The sequence below is a fragment of the Panthera uncia genome, assembly GCF_023721935.1.
Source record: "Panthera uncia isolate 11264 chromosome B2 unlocalized genomic scaffold, Puncia_PCG_1.0 HiC_scaffold_24, whole genome shotgun sequence".
Classification (NCBI taxonomy): Eukaryota; Metazoa; Chordata; class Mammalia; order Carnivora; family Felidae; genus Panthera; species Panthera uncia.
In genome coordinates this window covers 60,999,650-61,018,155 of record NW_026057580.1, presented here as the reverse complement: position 1 = coordinate 61,018,155, position 18,506 = coordinate 60,999,650, and the positions used below count along the sequence as shown (strand labels likewise).

The following is an 18,506-nucleotide window of genomic DNA, read 5'->3' as shown; positions in this document are numbered from 1 at the left end:
ACTATCTCTTTCCTTCATCCAATATTATAGTTCATGTTACCTGGTCCCCCCACGGAAAAATAAAAGTGCTTATTTTACAAATACAGAGAGACAGTATGTGATTTAACTGTTCTTTGGATGTGTTGAATTGGTGTGGATGTTTGATTCCAAATGTCTTTCCAACTCTTTCCTTAATTAAAAATCAAACCAGGAATATAGTAAGAATTTTGAATAAGTTTCAGAATATTATGTGTATTTAAAGCATAGCCCTGAAGGCTACTGATTTTTCTTACCAGTGCTGTCATCATATACAACTGTGACAGTTTTCCACTTGAAGAATTGCACCAAGTCCAAAATGGCGCGGCTGAGTGAAGAGAAGTCTGGGTAAAGACTGACATAGAAGGAATCTTTGTTGTCTGACACCTGGTGCTTCCAGCGGGTCTGTATGTGGGGAACCCCCAGGGCATTGCAGATGGACTGCACAGCATTTGCTGATGAGCTGTGTGAAGGCCCGAAGATGGCAGCCACCCCAAGAGAGAGCTGATCACAGGCTGAGGAGAGAGAGAAGTCTGTCAATAACGAGGAGAGATGCCAGTGTGCCAACATTATCACATTAGTGTTGTGAACCTGAAGGTTTATCCTGAAGAAAGATTTTGTTTTCCTTATAAATAACATCTCCATTTAGCTAATTTTCATATTTTTTTCTGACTGCAAACATGTTCAGTTTGTCAGAAGGGAAATCTTCCAGGCATCTGCAACTCAATGTTCAAATGATTCTACAAATAATGCCAAGAGGGGGAAAGAGGAAGAATATTCTAGAATTTAAGAAGGAAGGGAAGTGTTCACCCTGCAAAAATAGTTTATATCAGGAAGTTGGGGAAATAGTGTTCCTTCCCAAATTTACTGACCATCCTCCACCATCTTAAATTCTTAATCAGAAGCCATTTGGTTGTTCCGCCCCATCTGAAAAGCTAGGGCAACACAGAGCTAAGTATTTGCACATATCTGATGATACAGATCAAGCTAAGCATTACAGATACCCCTTTAAAACCTGATATGGCTTATCAAGGATGATTTCATATAACTTAATCTCATCGATGGGGCGCCTGGGTGGCGCAGTCGGTTAAGCGTCCGACTTCAGCCAGGTCACGATCTCGCGGTCCGTGAGTTCGAGCCCCGCGTCAGGCTCTGGGCTGATGGCTTGGAGCCTGGAGCCTGTTTCTGATTCTGTGTCTCCCTCTCTCTCTGCCCCTCCCCCGTTCATGCTCTGTCTCTCTCTGTCCCAAAAATAAATAAAAAACGTTGAAAAAAAAAATTAACTTAATCTCATCGAGAAAATTATTAGATAAACACTTAATCATTTTTTTAACTTGACTTTTGTATACTGTAAGTCTTTTATATTGTTCTAAGTTAATTTTTGAGGTTTGTATTCACTCACAGAAAATTTTATTCACGTCAATAATAAATACAGTAATTAAGAAAGGCATAAACAACCTAGAAGCTATTCAGATTAGAATAGACTATGATAGGACTTCAAATTCTATAAGGTCCCTCAAAGCAACTAGGGAGTTTGGGCCTAGAAAGTAAATAACTATTGGAAACATGAAAATCATCTTTAAATATTTGTAGATCTGGCCTGTGAAAGAGGCTTAAGTTTGTTTCATTTGATTAGAAAAGGAAGAATAGGGCAAATGGTTAGAAGTTCATCACAAATTTTGACATAATTTAAATTAAAAAAAAATTAAAGGGAAGTAATAAATGTCAAAAAGTGGAAATCTGTTCCAAGGGGCATTGGTTTACCCATCCCTGCAAATATTTAAACAGGACTAAGGAGAAGTATTATTGGGATTTAGGCATTAATTATGTGTTCAGACTGAATCTCTCCAAAATAGGTTAAAATTATACTGAATTTTAATTCTACTGAAGCAAAATTTCCTTCAGAGATTTCACAGCATAAAACACAATGTGATGGAATGATTCTTAAGCTTAGGGATATTAGTAAGTAATATCCCTATTAGCATAGTTAAAAAAATTCACTTTTAAACATTTTCTTCAAAAATTCAGTATGATCTAAGTACATTTTTTGAATATGTAGGTTCTTACTTTTTATTTATTTATTTTTTTAAATTTTTTTTTCAACGTTTTTTTATTTATTTTTGGGACAGAGAGAGACAGAGCATGAACGGGGGAGGGGCAGAGAGAGAGGGAGACACAGAATCGGAAACAGGCTCCAGGCTCTGAGCCATCAGCCCAGAGCCTGACGCGGGGCTCGAACTCACGGACCGCGAGATCGTGACCTGGCTGAAGTCGGACGCTTAACCGACTGCGCCACCCAGGCGCCCCAGGTTCTTACTTTTTAAATAGTGATTGGAATTCTGAATCAGTAGTCATGTTGGAACTGACATTTTTCACGAACTTGGATTTTAATTCATATACGTTGAGAATAAAAGATCTTCCTTTACCAGGTTTTTGACAGAACACAGGTGAAAAAAAGTTGAAAACATTATAGTGGTCTATACAGAATGTTCTGAAATGTGTTTCAAATATGAAATAGTCTTCAGCTATCAGAGGAATCACTTAAAAGTGATGTATGATTCGAATAATAATTCAAGATCTAATACATCAATGTAGTTATTTGCTCAGCAAAACAGTATCACTTATGAAAAGTATAAGAGCATATAGCAGAGAAAATGTTGAAATTTAAACATCTAATTTCTTATCATTTGCTTGCTTTGGAAAAATAATTTAAAAAATTTAAATGTCCAAATTATTTAAATTATTTTATAATATATTATATATTAATATAATATATATTATTTTATATTCATATATATTTACTGAGCTACCATAGGTTCAGATATTATACCAGATCTCTCTCTTATATTACCCTTTCACATATTGCTATGCCTCCCAATCAGTAATAGCTCAGTAAGCAAGAGCTTCAAAAGGTAAGACCAAAACCATGACATTTACCCTCTCAACATATCACAAAGTTACTTAATTATGCTTATTTGAGTTTTCCCCAGTTTCAGACAAAGTCAATTAATGAATTTGATTCCCAATGGATTTTCATTTCATAAATGCTTTTTAGTATTTTGAAACTAAATTCCCAAGATAGTAACCTGTTTGCTGTCAGAACACACTAGACTGTTTTTGTTTTACATTGCTCCTTTGAATTCACCATTAAGAAATGTATTGATATTTTTTTATACTTCACTCATATTCCATATCCTTTGGTCTAAATGATTTCATTTGAGACAGAGCTTCTTCTTCCTAATGGAAATAATCCTGAACTATGTCACTAATCAAACGCACTTGTCTTGCAGTTAATGACTTATTTTGCAATTATGATGACAAATGTAATACTTCACAATAACCTTTACCCTTTTTTTCCAGCCTTTAAAACCTTTCATCACCCTGACATGGTTCTGAAATGTGGAAACTTATTTGTATTCTCAAAGATATGAATTCAAAGGGCAGGCAGAATTTAGGCTTTGATAAACACTAGTTAGCTGGGGGATAAAAAAGATACTTTCATCTCAAGGAATATTGTACCTTATCAGTTGCCATTAATATTAATGAAATTAGAAGAAATCTGGACCAACTTAGAATTATAAATAACTATGTACATTTCTTTCAATGTTAGGTAGCTAATAAAACAATACTAGAATTACAGAAAGGTAATGTTGTTTTTAAAAATATAAATTTAGGGGCGCCTGGGTGGCGCAGTCGGTTAAGCGTCCGACTTCAGCCAGGTCACGATCTCGCGGTCCGTGAGTTCGAGCCCCGCGTCAGGCTCTGGGCTGATGGCTCGGAGCCTGGAGCCTGTTTCCGATTCTGTGTCTCCCTCTCTCTCTGCCCCTCCCCCGTTCATGCTCTGTCTCTCTCTGTCCCAAAAATAAAAAAAAAAAAAAGAAAAAAAAAAAAAAGAATAAAAATATAAATTTAGAACAAATGCTTTATAATCCCATTCCTTTGTGAAAAATCTATATTATGAAATTTAATTCCTATTAGATGAATGCTAACTATGCAAAAGAAAATATCACCCACTTAGACAAGTAAGACAATGGAAACATCTCTCAAAACACATTTACTACCAAAGTTATTGTTTGGTTAAAATAATGCCTTGATAATAGTTTCACTATTACCTTCCTGACTTTCTAAATGTTAAACTCATATTCCACAAAGTTATTTTTCTGTTCTTATCACTAAAAAAACAGTTTGACAACAAAATAAAAGAAATAACAAAATTTATAAAGTATTCTAATTATATCTTCCTATAATTCAATTTTCATATCATTAGCCATTTATTTTCAGTTATAAGAAGAAACATCCAATAGTTTTAAAAATGGGCATGAAGTACACATAAATGAAAGGCTGTTGAAAATTTTCCAATAAAGTTTTAAGATTGGGCTGACATTATGTAGTAACTTGGAACTACAGAACTTTCAAGGTAGTCAGTAAATTGAGACAATAGTGATAATGTACTTCTTGGAAATGACAGAAAACACAATAAAAATGTAATAATGGATTCCAAAACTAGGTAAAATCCACTGCTGTATAGTTTTATTTAGTGGGTTCTTAAAAATAGGAATCGTTTAGTAAGAAAAGGATTATTGCGGAGGAACAATTTACAACAATCATAGACCTAACTGAGTTTATGTTATAAATTATTTTGTCATAATAGGTAATCATAACACCTTACCTTCTTTGATAAAATTTATGTGCAGTTTGGAAAGAAACATTGCATGAAAATATGCCTAATGACTTATTAATTATATTTGGAATTAAGAAATCTCTTAAGAATACCTTTAGAATTGGATTCCAGAAAATACAATGTTAAATATTTGTCAATTACCTTTCTTGGATGCTTCAAAACTGTCATAGAGGTTTATCTTCTGGGTGTCATAAGTTAGGGTGGTATTGGGCAACAACGTTCTGTTTCTGTTGATTGTGTTCACAGCAAATCTGAACGCAAGTTCCTCAGCTCCCATTGGGCCAGATTCCACATATTCAAAAATACCACCTGGAGAAAAGAATAATCATGCAGTTTTACAAAAGGGAGAAAATGTGTAACATTTTCTGTAATTTTATGTATATATGCATTTATGGGTGATAAAGCACACATGTTATTTGCTTAAGTACATGGAGTTTGTGCTTACTTTTTTATGAACTTGAATATTTGGGATGTGCCCTTTTAGATAAATCCACACTGTAAAAATTTCTTTGCTATTGCCATCATTATTTAACACAGCTTAAAAATGACTTTGCCTTTTTTCTTCTGGTAATTCCTTCTTTTAGGGCCTAGATATAGATCTTGCCTTAAGTATTGAGTATTATCCCTCAAAATTTTGCACACAGTTCCAGAATAATCAATCCTCTATATTGATATAAAGCTATGAAGTTAAGCATCAGGAAAGTTATATTAAATTTGTCTCCATTATCTGAGAAATCAGAAAACTTTAGCATAATTTCTATGGCACTTATTGTGTTAAAAGCCCCAAATACAAACTAACTTGCAAATTCTAGCATCTTACTTGCAAGAAAAGAGAAAAAAGCGTCATTTCTGTATTTGTTTTACTATAAGTCTTTTTTAGAAGATACTTGGACATTTGTGAAAGATAAATCTCCAAAACAGAGTAAAATCCCTTAATTGGTGAATATCATGGAAGTATATAATTTAGCCCATAAAATGTAGAATACAATTCAAAAACATGTCCTTTCCATTTGTTACCTTTCACCTGTTATATCTTAGTCCACTTCCCTCATTCTTGTCCCAGCCTTGCTTCTTACTGATATCATCTCTATTCAGTTATGAGTGACCTATGGGAACCTTGCCTCCAACAGAATCTCTTCCTTATTGTTACTTTGGTAAATGGAATGAAAGGGGGAGCATCTGATATTTGACACTGTCCAACCTCTGTCCTTGGGAAAGTAGTACTACTTAAGCAATAGAAAGCATTTATCTCTCTTGCTTTCAAAATTTATGCCATTTGCTCTCAGCATAGGCGTTCACAAATTAAACTCCCTTGGATAAGTCATTTCCACGCCTTGCAATTCATACCTCATCAAAAGTCTTCTGACGTATGAATGTCAGGTGACTATACTATCAGCAAACTTCCTATTTTAAATTCATAAGAAGACATGGTATGCTAACAATTCCTCTAAATATGAGAAATTAGGACTCAAGAAAATACCACAGTGCTCAGACAAATTTATAGTCAGGAAGAATTGGAAAATTTGTTACTTGACACCATACTAGTTTGAAATATTTCTCTTATTCTTTCAGCTAAATTGATGGTATAATTATCAGAGCAGTCAACTTATTATGAAATAGTGCTTTTAGTATATTTAAAATCTTTGGAGACTTATGCTAAGCAGAAGGACAATAAGTATTTACATGCCTAATGGGTGTCAAGAACCAAATCAGATATCTCATATATATGGAGGAGAATAATGGTATGTGCCTAAATTCTGAAGCCAACATGGGTTCATATTCTGGTTCTGCCATTTGCTGTCCATTTAAATTTGGGTAGTTGCTTAAATCCTCAGTCTAAATTTCTTCATATCTAAAAAAAAAAGGATTATAATTAACACTACTGCATAGAGTTGTTATAAAAATTAAATGCTATCTCATAACAAAACACTTACATTGTGGTTGCCATAAAGTAAGCACTCTATAAGTGATTAAGGTTCCATTGAATCTTCAAAGTAATCCCAAGCAGTATTATTTTAGGAAAGAACTCTTTTGGCCAAAGATCATATAACTATGAAGTTATAGAGCTAACATTACAATATGTTCATGAAAAAATTAAAAGCCCTTACTTATTCCACTACAAACTAGTTCCAATACAAACTTATTCCACTACAAAAACTTCAAAATTTCATTCAGGTAAAATACACTAAAATTCCTAAAAGGTGAGACATACTGACTTTAATATAATATGTAATTAGAACTGTAAAATCCTACATATGGAACAGAAAAATAATAGAGCAATTGTAAGATACTTCTTAAAATTAATTAGGAATAAAGAGTCAATTATAGAAATGCAAACCTAAAGTTGTTTCTTAATGTCACAATAAAATGAAAAACTAAATCTTCTACTTTCTCAGTTCAAATTATAGTTTCTATGCGATATACATACAAAAGAGAAATACAAAAATGGTCAATATTTGATGACCAGTGGGTTAAAATGTCCCCATCCTTTATCTCTCTTCAAAATAAATAATTCAAATGTAAGTTTATATATTTGTTAGTGGTTTGAATATTTAAATAAATCTTTGTAATTCCTTAGGACAACCCATTTTCATCTTAATTAAATAAAATAAATAATTTTTATTGATCCAAATCCAGAATTTAAAATTTTGCATATAAAAATAAAAAACACCCAGATCATACAAGCTTTCCAGGCACAATATCTTCTATAACACCTTCCAGCCACGTACTCAAAAAATAGAGAGAGAGAGAGATATCACTACTTCTTATGTGTGGAGGGCAAGGATGGGCAGGTAGGGTAAAAGAATCTAGTAAAGAGTTACTTTTTAAAAAGTATTTGGTGGGTTCCTCAAACTTATGTAGGAAAAAAAGGGAGCTTTTGTAATTCTGTTTAAAATTTTGGAAAGTTTAATAACATCTAACACAGTAATTGGTCAAAAAAGAAAAGTATAATCACCATATTAGGTGATTAGGTGATTAGGTATAAGGACATTACTGATAGATATCACTAATTATTCTTGATTAATAAAAGGGAAAATATTTTTAGAAAAATAATGGAGTCACAATGAAGCTTTATTAAGAAAAAAAAATCACATATTAATAGTAAATGCTATATTTAAGTGTAAAATAGAAAGGAAGTCCTGGTAATGTCAGGAAAAAGATAAGAATGTGTACATTATTGACTTTTACTACTATTCTGGGAATTTCAATAAATGCAGTTAGAAATAAAAATACTTATTAAAACATATAGATTCATTTTTATTTCATTATATTTACAGAAGAGACACAATGGTGTTTGATAACAATGAAAATAACAAAATTGAGAGAATTTATCACCAACAAACCTTCACTACAACAGGTATTAAATAAATGAGTTCTTTAAGCAGAATAAAAAATGATCCCACAGGGACCCACCAAATTTCTAAAACATATGAAATATAAAAGAAGGGGAAATATGTGGGTGATTATTAATGAATTTTAACTAAACAAGCAAGAATAGTAATATCCTATGAAGTTTGTAATGTATTTAAAGTGCATGATAATAACATAAAGTTGAGAAAAAAATAAATAAAATTAAAGAATGTAAATGTTCTAGCAATGTTGAAAGAAAGGTAAAGATAATTATTTTGGATTATAGTAAATCAATAATGCATATTTAAATTTCTTAAGATAGAGACTAATATAATGAACTAGTATATGATCAAAACTTTAATAGATTAAAAGTCACATAATAAAAATATTTTATTTGTCCAAAAAGAATAAGAAAACATAAGTAAAATAAATGGAGAGAAAAACACCAAAAAATTAACAAGATGGTATAAGTGGTAGATCTAAAACGAATGCATCTGTAATTGCATTAAAGGTAAATGGAGTAGATTCACATTTTGAAGTTTAAGATTATCTAACAGGGTAAAAAGGCACAAAACTATAAGCTACCTGCAAGAGAAACAGTGAAAAATAAAGAAAAAGATGGGCAAAGATAGGTTCTAAAACCACATTAGCCAAATAAAAGCTGGTGAAGCTATCTAATGTTACATAAAGTAGGCTTGAAGACAAGAAGAGAATAGAGATACAGAGTGCATATCATAATGATGATAAAGAGGTCAATACACTGGAATGATATAAATCAGACTCGATACACATCTAACAAAAAATATTGACAAAAGAAGAAGGAGTTATAGATCATAGTGGGAAACATTAAAACACCACTCTCAGTAGTGTTAGCAGTTAGTTACTGACAGAGTAAGCAGACAAAAAAAATTATTTAAAATTTAGACAATCTAAATATATTTGACTTAATTAACAAAGATGAAACACAGTACCTCAAAATGACAAAATATTTTTTCTTTTCAAATATATATTTACCAAAATTGATCATAAGCTGGGTCATATACTAAATCTCAACACACTTGAAAGTACTGAAATAATTCAGAGCATGTTCCCTCACCACAGTGATATTAAACTAGAAATAAATAACAAAAAGATAACTTAGAAATCCCAAGTTCAAGAATTAAAGAATATATGCCTAAGTAATCTATTGGTCAAGAATGAAATAAAAATGGAAATTACCAAATCCTGGAAACAAAATAAAACTGAAAATTTGGCATTCAAAATTTGCCTAATACAACTAAGTACATTCTTAAAAGAAAATTCAAAAGATTAAAAATCAATGATCTGAGATTCCATCTTAAATATCTAGAAAAAAAACCAAACAAATCAAATCCAAAGGAAACAGAAGAAAAAATATAAAGATTAGAGCAGAATTAAATAAAAAAAAAATATATATATATATATATATACATAATAAACTACACACACACGAAGACAAAATTTGGTTATTTGAAATATTATTAAAATGTATAAAATCTTAACAAGCCTAATCAAGAATAAGAAGATAGAAATTATACAAAAAATTACACACCATCTCTTAAGGATCATATTGATGTACAAATCTTAAATAAAATACACTAAATTGAATCTAGCAATATATAAGATAATCATACATCCAAACCAAGTGGGTATGAAGGTTCCTCTAAAAGTTAAAAATAGAACTACCCTATGATCCAGCAATTGCACTACTAGATATTTACCCAAAGAAAACAAAAATATTCACTCAAAGGGATACATGCACCCTGACATTTATGGAAACATTATCTACAGCAGCCAAAGTATGGAAACAGTCCAAGTGTCCACTGACTGATGAATGGATAAAGATGTGGTATATGTATGCAATGGAATATTACTCACCCATAAAAAAGAATGAAATCTTGCCATTGCAATGACATGGATGGAGCTAGAGAGTATTAGGCTAAGTGAAATAAGTCAGCCAGAGAAAGACAAATACCATATGATTTCATTCATATGTGAAACTCAAGAAACAAAACAAATGAACAAAGAGAGAGAGACACAAATGAAGAAATAAGAGTCTTAACTACAGAAAACAAATTTATGGTTACCAGAGGGAAGGTGGGTGAGGGGATGGGTGAAATAGATGATGAGGATTAAGGAGTGCACATGTTGTGGTGAACACAAATATTGTGTGGAAGTGTTGAATCACACTATATTGTGCACCTGAAACTAATATTGCACTGTATGTTAGCTAATTGGAATTTGCATAAAAACCTAAAGAGAAAAAAAACAAAACAAAACAAGTGGGCTTTATTTTAGGAATTCAAGATGTGCTTAACATTTGAAAATAATTCTATGTAATTTAAAATATTAACATAAAATAGAGAAAACTGAACAATCCTTTAATAGTCATAACAATATCATTGATAAATTTCAACTTCAACGCATGATTAGATACTCTAAGCAATTTAGAAATAGAAGAGACCTTTTGAGCAAGTATGGTGTATCTATAAATAACCTACATCATACATCAGACTTACTGGTATAATTTTGAAATATTTCCCCATAAGACTGGTAATGAAATAAGGGTGCTCACTATGACCACTTTTATTCAGCATTGAAATGAAAGTTCTATTTAGTTCAATTAACTAGTAATGAAACTAAAAAAAAATTAAAAATAAAAAATATAAGGTTTGAAAAGGAAGAAATTAAATTATGGTTCTTCTCAGGTGAAATGATTGTGTATACAGAAAAATAATACAGATAGGGGCGCCTGGGTGGCTCAGTTGGTTAAGCATCCGACTTCGGCTCAGGTCATGATCTTGCAGTTTGTGAGTTCAAGCCCCGCATGAGGCTCTGTGCTGACAGTTTGCTCCGAAGCTGGAGGCTGCTCTGGATTCTGTCTCTCTTTCTCTCTGCCCCTCCCCACTCACACTCTCTGTCTGTCTCAAAAGTAAATAAACATTAAAAAAAATTTTTTAAAGAAAAAAAAAAAGAAAAAGAATGCAGATAATTATTATGATTAAAAGAATGAATTTAGCAAGATGTCATTGGACATAAGATCAGTGTATAAAAATAAATGATATTTTTACATATCTACAACAAACCAAAAGGAAAAAATAATTATAAAGAATAATTTTCAATAATAAAGGATATGCAAAATATTGTGGTAAAAGCTATAAAATGTTATTAAGAGAAAATAGGAACTAACTAAATACAGGGATATATTAAATTTATGAAATAAAGAACTCAGTGGGGCACCTGCGTGACTCAGTCAGTAAGCATCTTACTCTCAATTTCAGCTCAGGTCATGATCTCACAGTTCGTCAGTTTGAGCCCTGCATCCGGCTCTGCACAGTGCGGAGCCTGCTTGGGATTCTCTATCTCCTTCTCTCTCTGCCTGTGCACACCCTCTCCCTCTCTCAAAATAAATAAATAAATAAATAAACTTAAAAAAAAAAAAAAACCTCAAGATTTTAAATTAATTATCCACAAATTTATCTATAGTTTAGTACAATCCCAATCAAAATCACAATAAGACTAAAATACATGTGGGAATGCAAAGGGCCTAAAATAGTAAAGCACTCTTAAGAGAAACAAAAACTGGAGGACTTGCACTACTGTATTTCAAGAATTGTAATAATTCAATTATAAATTACTCAATTTTTGTATTAGTATAAAGATAGACTACTAGATAAATAGAACAGAACATAGAATCCATAAACAGACTTTCACCTGTATAGCTGTTGACATATAAGTGATGATTCTATATAGTGCATCAGTGCATAGTGCAAAAGAGTTGTATTTTTAGTAAGTATGTCTGGCTCAGTTTGATAATCACACTTAAAAAAGTCATTTGAATCACATGACTAAATGTGAAAGTTAAACAATACTGTTGTTAAAAGAAAAACAGACTAAGAGAAGATTTCTTAAAAAAAAAGCAATAACCAAAAGGTAAAAAATATGACATAATTAGACTACATTAAAATTAAGAACTTCCCAGTACAAGAAAAAATTCGGAGGATGTGTGCATATGTGTGTGTGTGTGTGTATGTGTGTGTGTGTGTGTAAAACAGAGAATTCATCTCTTTAAAATATTCATAAAAGGAAAATGGCAGTCAAATCAATAGAAGTATGGGTACAGAACTTGAACAAGCACTTCCTCCCAAAATATTAAAAAGGACAATAAACACACAAAAAAGAGTTCAACTTCATAATAATCTGGACAATAAAAATTAAAATTACAGTTCAAAATAATTTTACATTGACTCAAATGATTAAAATGGAAAAGACAAGTAGCATCAACTGTAGTTGAGAGTGTGGAGCAAGTAGACCTCCCATACACTGCTGGTCTCTCTAGAAGTTGGGACAACTGACTTTGAAAATTGTGCATCAGAGCCTTCTAACATTGAAAATACACAGGACCTGTGACCAAAATTTTACTTCAGGGTATATACCCAACACAAAGGTGCATGCATGTTCATCAAAAACCATATACAAGAATATTCATAGCAGCATGGAATGCATGCATCATTGAATAACTGCATGCTACGATAAAAGATGAATCTCATAAACAAAATATTGGGTGGAAGAAGATAGACAAAAGAATACTGCTGTATGGTTTTATTTTTGCAAAACTTCAAAAAATAGTTGTGGGGTGGAATAGGGAGGGTGCATGATGTTCTTTGGAGGTGCTGGTGATGTTCTGTTTTGTTTTTTTTTAACCTAAGTGTTCGGATATATATTTATTAAAGCTTTACTCTGATTTGTGCACTTTGGTATATATGGATCATCCTTCAATAACATTTTACTTTAAAAAACAACTGCATAAAAGTGCTAAGTCTTATCTAATTTTGATAGCACAAGTAGTTAAAATAAAGGCAATACTGCTGAATGTAACTTGAATATTTGAAAAAAAATCCATAATTGAACACATAAACACGATTAAAGAAATACAAATAAGAAAATATATGTAAGTATATTAACTAATATAAACATAGTATATTAAAAAACAAAGGGTTAGTACCTTCAATATAGAAATAATATTAACAATAAAGCACTACAACAGAAAACTTGGCAAAGAAATGAGTAGATAACTTATAAGTATCATATGAAAATAACTAATAGGCATATTAAAATGTTCAAAAATAGGAAACGAAAGACTAAAACAAACAGAAATTTTACAGATTACATTTGTTAAGGTGTGTGAGAGAAAGCATAGTTGAAGAGAAAAATAAATTGATATAAACCTTCTTGTAACTTTTTTTAAATCTATCAAGTTTAAAAAATGTAACCTGAAGAAAAACATGGGAGATTTAGATGCAAGGATGTTCACTTTGTTCATAAGAACCTAAGAACAAGAACAATATGCTTAGAAATGCTCTAAATACCTAATGGTGAAGAATTATTTACATAAATCATGGTACATTTAATTAATAAAACACTATGTAGCTAGCCATTTTATTCTACAGAAGTCATTTGATGACAAAAACTTTATATAAGTAGTTATAATATGTAATCATGCATAACAAAATAAGTGTGGTTTATTTCAGATGATAGGCATTTGATTAATTTTAATTTTCTTCTTTTCTCTTGTCTGTACGTTATAAATTGTTAAGAATGAACCTGCATTAATGTTATATTTTTTTGAAAAAATGAATAAAACATGTTTTAAAATAAAGCCAGACTATTATTAAGGGGTAGCAGAAAACAGGAGGATACTGTGAAATCTCAGGGTGTTTGTTAATGCATTTGTTTCTTTTATGATGAGAAAGACAGCATGTTGATATGATAGGGAGAGAACAATAAACCGTAGAAAACAGGGTATTACTGATGAAGCCAGGTGGCTCAGGAGCAAGAGAAGATCAAATCTAAAGGAAATGGTAAACTAAGCCTGGGGAGGACACCTTACTCATCCAAGCAAGAGGCAATTATCTGTGATCTGCTGATGGTGAAGATGGGTAGGATACTGAGAGAATATATATTTTATCTATTTTCTTTCTGAAGTAGAAAATAAGAGCCTATAAATTTGATTCTCTGAGGAAGAAATCAGCTATTTTTTTCATTTTAAAAATTGCTAATAAAAAATTGAAAGGCAAAGCATTTTTTCCACCTGTTCATAAACCTACAAAAGAGTAATTGTTCACATGATTTTGAATAGGGCTTTTTCTCTTTGTATAGCCTGAGAAAAATAATACTCATTTTCTACTATGTACCTCCTATAAAAAGTGTTTGCTTCTGGACTTAACTCATTTTATTATAAAATGTCAGAATTGCATGTAGCATTTCATAAGCATGTGGTACATGAAGACAGAATTGCTACCCTAAGGAGTTCACAAATCATGTTTGGTGGACAAAGTACATCCCAGAGTAATAAAGAACACAGAAGAACTCTATGATCCTAAAGCAGCACCTTCCTAATGTATAATTATGTGCTTTCCTGAGACTTGTGGCAAGATTCACCTGATTTTACATTTTCAAGAATCTAAAGCCCATTTTCTCAGTATCTTCAAATTCCCTATTCTTTATGGGATATAAGCAACACTTCACTGCTTTCTTATACATTGCGTACCTTTGGCTTTTTGAAAAAACAACAACAAAAAAAATCACTTAAGATAATCATTCTCACAGCTTTATTTTTGTTTGGTTTAGTTTTGTTTTTTGTTTCTTTTTAATTCAGAAAGAGCCACCACATCTCATGTAACCTCTATATCAAATAATAAAATGTCTGCAAGTTCTGTCTCCAAGCCTATTGTAAAAGTTAATAGTGCTCATCACTCTATAATAGGCCTGATAAAGAAAGAAGAAGAAAAGCAGAGGACAACAGCCTTCGTTTCCACAGGTCTATTTGTCCACCTTATTTTGTAGATATGAAAGAATAAATGGCAAGGAATCCTTTGCTCACACAAAACTCACAAACACTGAAACCTTCTCCCATCACAGTCCCTAACTCACAAAAAAACAATATTGATCAAGACTTGAAATAAAAATTTATATTAAGCTAACTGCTGAAGCCTGTCAAATCTTTTCTTTTAGATCTATTTTAACTACTACTGAGGATTGTGTCACTCATAAGGATGTGATGAATGTACCAACCAACATCACATCTAACTTCTGAGACTGTTTAAATAGGTCTTATCTTAAAGTAGGTAAAGATCAGTATTTTAGAGATGTTTAATTTCATAAAAAAATCAATGTTATGAATAACATCTGTTATTCTCTCAGAAGATATGCTAGTTTGTTCCATCAACCATTACAATAATCTTATTTTCTATTTAAATAAATACAAAACATGGTCTCCACATTTTAATTTTGTACGAATCCTTATCCAAAGGATAAAGTCACCATGCTTCTTTGTAAATGTGAAAGGTTATTTTCAAAATGCCCTGGATATTAAATGGCATTAGGGAATTATTTATTTCTTTTTCTTCTCAGGCAAAATAATGATATGGTGGTTATGTAAGAAAAAAAACTTTATTCTTAGGAGATTCATGATGAAGTGTTTGGATGTCATAAAAATAAAAATGGAAAATGTTAACAATTATTTAATCAAAGTTGTAAGTATATGACTATATATGCTATCATCTGAACATTTCTGCATATTTTTAAAGTTCGTAATAAAAGTTTAGGCAGGGGAAGAAAAAGAAGAGGAAAAAGAAATAAAATCCCTATACAGTTTGTTACCACTGCATGTTTTTAATGGATTTCTCAAAAAGACCATTAAATTACTCTGCAAGCATTTATAAAAATACTTATGATGCACTACAATTGTACTATTATTGTAAGAGGAGTCTAAGAATGGCATAATCAATAAATCACCTAGTCTATCCATCCTTTGGATACTTAGATTGTTTCTACTACTACATTTGGGTCTCCAGGAATGGCAAACTTGCTACTATTTAAAGTTGTCTTTTACTTCCTGGAAGAGCTCTAGCACCAGATTCTTCTACATATTCGCCCATCGTCTGCTTCCCTGAACCTTCTAACCTTTTGTTCTGATTAGAATAAATTTAAGCCCAACTTCCATATGGTCATCATCCAGAATTTGAAAACAGATACCTTCTTCTGACTATATTTTCTTTTTTCCAGGTTAAAACTTTCAAATCTTTTGATTATCACATGAATATTCTGATCCTTTCATTTTTCTAGTTATTTTTCTCTGAAAATACTCCAGTGTATCTACAACTCAATGTTGGTCCACTTTTTAACTGTATTCCAATTAGGTCACAGCAAAGCAAAACATGATGGGGCTGTCGATTCTCAATGTAGTATAAACAATATAAATAGTAGACTTTTTTTGGAATACAATATCATAGGGTTTATTGATCTTGAACTTCTTATTAAAAAATTATGTTTCTAACGTACTTTTATTTTTCATACATGTCTCTGAAACATATCATCTATTTATTGTTTGTCTAAATTTCTAATTAAGACTATTTGGATTCCTTTTTTAATGATTTTTAATGTTCATTTATTTTAAGAGAGAAAGAGGTGGGAAGGGCAGAAAGAGGGAGAGAGAGAATCCCAAGCAGACACCACACTGTCAGAACAGAGCCCAGAGTGGGGCTCATGAGATCATGACCTGAGACAAAATCAAGAGTCAGACACTCAACCCACTGAGCCACCCAGGCACCCCAAGACTATTTGGATTCTTATCCTATCATCAACTCTTTATTAATATTAGTTTATTCAACATCTAATGCATCAAGGCAAGTTACTAATACTACAAAATGTGAAATGTGTTTCTTTTTCCTTTGCCTTTAGGTCATATTCAGTTTTGTTTCTATGTCCAAGTCAGTGATAAAAATGATGAGCAAGAAAGAGTTAAAGACAAAAATCTGAGATCCTACCCACATGGATACCCCACTGGAGGCTTTTCCTACTATTATACTAGCTAATGATCTTCTTAATTATTCTAGCTGACAGTGCCTACGTCCCCATCACTTCTGCTGGAATATCAACGTACACCTTCTTACATGCTTGGTTAAGTCCAGATATACTATGTCTTCCATACTGTGATAGCGCATCTTCACTGGATTTTTCAGACTTGCTCCTATCAGGCTTTATTCTGCAACCAGAATAATATTTCTAAAATGCAACTTTGATCTTGTCATTTAATTTCTTAAGATCTTTCAATAACTGCCTACTTTTTAAGCTTAGTTCCATTTACAAAGGTCTTCATAGTCTACCTTCTGCCTCTCTCTCCAGGCTCCTTTCTTACCATTCCCACTTCCCCAGTGGGAACAACCTGCCTTTCTCTGAGTGAACCAGAATCAAATGCCACCATTCTTTCCGAGTGATGTTCCTCTGCCCAGGAACCTAGTTTCTACCTACTTATACACCCACATATAGAGATATACATAGACACACACACACACACACATTAACACATACATCTGCAATATTAACACATACATCTTTCTCTCCTATTGTATCGTCAGCCTTTGGCATAGTCATCTTCTCTGGGAAGATATTCTTCCCTGGCCCAAACCCCAACCTGATTAAGTTGGGTCTTTGATTTGTATTCCCTCAATTCCAGAGCACTTCTAAACATCATAATGTATATTCCTACAATCTGAAGCTTGAGAAAGTTAAATCAGTATAAAACATGTTTAAACTTGAGCTCATTCTAAAGAATAAAGCTTTTAACAGTCAACATTTATTGAGAGCATACTGTATATCAGGCATTGTGGTAAATATTTTACAAACATTAATAGAAAGTCATCAAAAATGTAATTGAACATTTTCATATTTAAATACATAGATTAATACATAATTAATACATAATTAAATACATTTTCTGTATTTAATGTATTTCCATGGTCTTAATCTTTTATATTTTAATTCTGAATATAAATCTGACATTTAAGTCATCTACATTGTTAAGTCTAAGAATTGTTTTCCTTCTTTATGCTCCATGGTCTCTAAGGCAGTTTAATTCTTAGGCCAAATAATTTGCTTTACTGAGTCTATTCTGTTATGCTTCAGCAAGACATTGGAGCAGGTTCAGCACCCTGAGTATCTTGTTTTAGGTCAGTTACATAGTCAGTCAGTAAGTGATGGATACTGGATTAGAACTCAGGAGACCTCAATCTAGGCCCCATCTTTTAATCACTATCTTCACTTTCCATCTTCAATTTCCGGTTGTTTTCACAGCAACTTTCTTTTTTTCTCAATGGTAAGCCCTTTGAAAAAGATTCTTAGACTTTTATACCCATATGAAGTATGACTATAACATTCTGAAGCTCATTATGTGTGAATTTGATGGATGCCATCCTAGTATATGTATATGCAGCTAGAAAATCACATGTGCATATGGACCTAATTGATACACCATGAAAAAATGAATTAGTAGGTCACCGCTCCCCAAAAGAGGATTGTGTGGGAAGCACATAGTGTAAGGCAGGAATTTTCCAAGAAGAAAAGTGGTGACCCATCTCTACTGCATACTGACAGATACCTT

General features: G+C 32.1%; 1 protein-coding gene across 1 annotated transcript; it reads right to left on the bottom strand.

The window, feature by feature from the left end:
- Window positions 1-255: 255 nt before the first annotated feature.
- On the bottom strand, window positions 256-16,005 carry LOC125939114 (glutamate receptor ionotropic, kainate 2-like). Its single transcript, XM_049654647.1, has 3 exons — window positions 15,960-16,005; window positions 4,838-5,005; window positions 256-530 (listed from the first exon to the last, which is right to left on the bottom strand). The coding sequence occupies exons 1-3, from the start codon at window positions 16,003-16,005 to the stop codon at window positions 256-258; spliced, it is 489 nt and encodes a 162-aa protein (XP_049510604.1).
- Window positions 16,006-18,506: the final 2,501 nt, after the last annotated feature.

Coding starts and splice junctions, on each gene's coding strand:
- LOC125939114 (XM_049654647.1), bottom strand. CDS start 16,005: ATGGGCGAATATGTAGAAGAATCTGGTGCTAGAGCTCTTCCAGGAA. Junction 5,006..15,959: donor TGCTAGAGCTCTTCCAGGAA/GTAAAAGACAAC, acceptor TCTTTTCTCCAG/GTGGTATTTTTGAATATGTG. Junction 531..4,837: donor TTTTGAAGCATCCAAGAAAG/GTAATTGACAAA, acceptor CTCTCTCCTCAG/CCTGTGATCAGCTCTCTCTT.